The sequence below is a fragment of the Rhincodon typus genome, chromosome 49, assembly GCF_021869965.1.
Source record: "Rhincodon typus isolate 14 chromosome 49, sRhiTyp1.1, whole genome shotgun sequence".
Classification (NCBI taxonomy): Eukaryota; Metazoa; Chordata; class Chondrichthyes; order Orectolobiformes; family Rhincodontidae; genus Rhincodon; species Rhincodon typus.
In genome coordinates this window covers 3,952,227-3,956,175 of record NC_063380.1, presented here as the reverse complement: position 1 = coordinate 3,956,175, position 3,949 = coordinate 3,952,227, and the positions used below count along the sequence as shown (strand labels likewise).

Here is a 3,949-nt window from a genome sequence, read left to right as displayed (position 1 = left end):
GACCTATCCCCTCCCTAACTCCCCACCTACACTCACCTTTACCGGCTCCATCCCCTCCTCTTCGACCTGTCTGTTTCCTCTCCACCTACCTTCTCCTCTATCTATCTTCTATCACCCTCCCCCTCTCTCCCTATTTATTTCAGAACCCCCTTCCCCTCCCCCATTTCTGATACAGGGTCTAGGCCCGAAACGTCAGCCTTTTTGCTCCTATGATGCTGCTTGGCCTGCTGTGTTCATCCAGCTCTGCACCTTGTTGTCTTGGATTCTCCAGCATCTGCAGTTCCTACTATCTCTGACATGAGGAAAGATTGGATCGACAGGCCTTGTACACACTGGAATTTAGCAGAATGAGGCAGGGAATCTCATAGAAACATATAAAATCCTGTTGGGACTGGCCAGGCTAGATGCAGGAAAAATGTCCCCGATGCTGGCGAAGTGCAGAACTGGGGGTCACAGTGTAAGAATAAGGGGGAAGCCATTCGGAACTGAGGTGAGGGAGAAGTTCCTCGCTCAGAGAGCTGTGGACTTCTCTCCCACAGGAAGCTGTTGGGGTCAGCTCATTCCCAATAAAACAGAGGGAGCTGGACTTGGCTCTTGCAGCTAAAGGGATCAAGGGGTGTGGACAGAACGCGGGAATGGGATACTGAAACTGTGTAATCAGATTGAATGGCAGTGCGAGCCTACTCCTGCACCTATTTCCTATGTTTGTATGAGACGGCAGAGATGGGGAGAGAGACAGTGAGGGGAGGGAGTGGAGGGAGGGAGACACAGTGAAAGAACGGTGTCAGAAGTGGAAAAAGCAGCTGGCCAGGTAGGGGACAGCGAAGGATTAGAGAAAGAGCTGGACAGAGCCAGGCTGGTGGAAGAGGTGAGATGGCAAGGATGTGTCTGTGCCTGACCTGCCTGATCATTTCACTGTGCAGCATCTGTCCGAGGACGGTCAGCAGGAACTGAGGGAGCTGCAGATGCTGGCAGAAGGCATGCAGGAGATCCCAGTCACAGCGAGTAGCCAGCAGGTTCCCGATCACTCTCAGAACCGGTCGTAATCGGGAGGCACCTTCCAGCATTCCCTCCAGCACCTGCATGTACAATAATTCAGAGGCCATGAGGAAAGGAAGCACCACGTACAGTTCCGGCCCCGTTACACCGTACTTGGAGCGCCGTGTATGGTTCCGGCCCTGTTACACCGCACTTGGAGCGCCGGGTAGGGTTCCGGTCCGGTTACACCTCACTCGGACCGCTGTGTACATGAGAGAGTTTGTGCAAGATTGAACGTCAGGGGCTGTGTGTATGTGAAAGAGAGAGTGAGAGATAGTGTGAATATGAGCCAGCGCGCCTAAAAATTTTGTCTGTGTGACAGAGTACGTGCATATGCGATTGCGAAAAAGTGAGTGAGTGAATGAGAGACGAGAGTGAGTGAGTGAGCGTGCTTGTGTGCGCTTGTAGGGGTATGGGGAGGAGAGCGAGTGGGAAAATATCAGGATTGTGAGGTACCTGGGTGCTGGAATCTCCAAGCCTGGCCTGCACACGCTCCTGGAAGCTCTGGTCCCTCAAAAGGGTCAGGGGAGTGCTCAGCTGAAGTGCTGAAGGGTCGGTCACCTCAATGAGCTGCTGCCACTCCTCATCGCTGTCCATCTCCTGATGAAAAAGCCGAGCAACAACCTTCACTGAACTCACACTTCCACAGCTTAACAGTGCGCAGACAGAGACTGACAAACTGAATTCCCAGCAGAGAACTCAGAGTGACAAACCACACATCCAACACTCGCCCTCTCGAGTCGCTTCATCAGGGCTTCCTTTTAAAAGGGGCGTACTCTGTCTCTATCAGCGAGCCTTGTTCAACTCAGAGATGGGCCATCAGAGAGGTCATAGAAACATGAACTCTCACTGTGAACACAGAGGGAGACCGTCAGTGACCACTCAGAAAGAAGGACACAGTCTCCCAGCTGCCCCCATTTCCCTGTCCCTGGGAGTGTTTGATGGGGCGTCAGTATAGAGGGAGCTTTACTCTGTATCTAACCCCGTGCTGTCCCTGGGAGTGTTTGATGGAAGGGATTGGTGTAGAGGGAGCTTTACTCTGTATCTAACCCAGGGCTGTCCCTGTCCCTGGGAGTGTTTGATGGAAGGGATTGGTGTAGAGGGAGCTTTACTCTGTATCTAACCCCGTGCTTTTCCTGTCCCTGGGAATGTTTGATGGAGGGGGGTGGTGTAGAGGGAACTGTAATTTCCGTTTTGAAGTGTAGAGGAGAATCACCTCATTATCCAGATCAACGTTCTCCATGCTGTGACTCCTCCTCCTTGTAACTCTCGGTCCAACCTGCACCTCGGGGAATTCCCGCTCGTAATCCCGACTGATTTCATGAAGCCTGTGAAATCCACAGGACAGTCAGTCACGCTTCTTCAGGTCTGTCAAAGTCTCTGTCTCCTACCCAACTCACCCCTCACCCCACCCACAACTGCATACTGCCATCCATCCCAAAGCTTCCTTAGCCGCACTGCCTCGACACATTTGTGTCTCACTCCACCTGCCTTCCCTCTGCACCTCCTCAGCTGTGTGCCGCTCGACTCTCTCATCCCCCCACGCTCACCACCACTCTCCCCTCCCAGTCCCCAGCCCAGCCGACACATACCCTCCGTCTCTTACACCCGCTCCCACTCTCTGGCCTCATCTGTCTTACGGTGTCTCCTTGCTCCTCTCTCTTGCTGTCCCAGGTTCTCTCTGTCTGTTCCCCATCTTGGGTTTTGTCTCCATTTGACCCCATCTCTCTCTCTCTCTCTTTCCGCGTCTCCCATCTCTCTGCGTGGCCTCATCTCTTACTGTCTTCCCTTGTCACAGGTTCTCTCTGTCTCTCCCCCGTTTCTCTTTCTCGGTCCTTCTGGTGCCGTCTCTCTCTCTCTCTCCCACCGCCACCATCTCTCTCTATCTCTTCCTCTGTCTTCGTCTCTAACTGTGTCTCCTTGTTTCTCTTTCTCTGTCTCAGGTTCTCTCTCTTTTCTGTCCCCGATCTTGCCTTCTCTCTGACCCTGTTTCTCTCTCGCTCAGTATCCCTCCCCCTCTCTCTCTCCCTACACACCCTCCCTTTTGCCCTCTCACTCACTCTCTTTCTCTGTCAAAACCCGTCTCTCTTTCCGCTCTAACACTTTCACCCTTTCCCTCTCAGCACAGGCCGAGTGACTGGGCAAATGCAGATGTACTCATGTGGGTCAATATGACGTTATCAAGTTTGGCAGGATGTACAGGAAAGCAGATTATGAATGGCTCTAGATAGAGAGAGGGGAAATATGACAATACTGTGGCTTTTGGTCCTGTTTTCTTTTTTGAAGAGACATTTTAAGGCGGACTTAACCAGCTCGCTACTGAAGATCAAGAAAGTAAACAGCTTTGTGAGGTCTTGGGGGGTTTTTTTGCGCCTAACTTAGGAACAATAGAAGCAGCCTGGCTGCATGGCGCAAACTCCCAACAAGCCAGGATTTTTACTTTTTCAGTAGCAGTTGCCGTTCGGGTCTCGAAGATATGGAATCGGTGTTTTTCTCTTTCTCGGTTACAGCTAAAAAGTGGGGGTTCTCCTCCTGCTCTGGGAGTTGCACGTGGGACAACCTGTTTTTCTGAGTTTGTATTTGTCAAGGCTGTGTTTATGGGATGTTACTGTATTGGAACAGTTACTGTTTAGTAGTTGAGTAATCTATTATTCTGTTAAGTTTTCCAATAGATTTGAGTTATTTCCAATTCCTTTTCTGTTTTGTTGCATTTTAACTACAGCGGCTGAACAAAGCGTGTTTTGCTTAGTTTAACCAGTCAAATTGCATCTGGAACACAACACCTTACATTTACCTTTAAAATAAGAGAAAGTTAGGGTTATCTTCTGAATATATTTTGAGGGGGTTCGGCTTGGTCGATGAAACCTGGGTTTTCCTTTTACTCCGGTCGCTGAGAGTAAGCCTTCCAGGA

The 3,949-nt window shown here is 50.9% G+C and overlaps 1 protein-coding gene across 1 annotated transcript in view; it reads right to left on the bottom strand.

Moving 5' to 3' along the window:
- LOC125488088 (serine/threonine-protein kinase 36-like) overlaps positions 1–3,949 on the bottom strand; it is a 31,023-nt gene that overhangs the window by 18,215 nt on the left and 8,859 nt on the right. The window contains exons 9-11 of the mRNA XM_048620912.1: positions 2,255–2,366; positions 1,495–1,638; positions 900–1,079 (exon numbers count right to left, since the gene is read on the bottom strand). Coding sequence (XP_048476869.1) covers positions 900–1,079; positions 1,495–1,638; positions 2,255–2,366 — 436 coding nt within the window. The remainder of the gene's footprint in view (positions 1–899; positions 1,080–1,494; positions 1,639–2,254; positions 2,367–3,949) is intronic.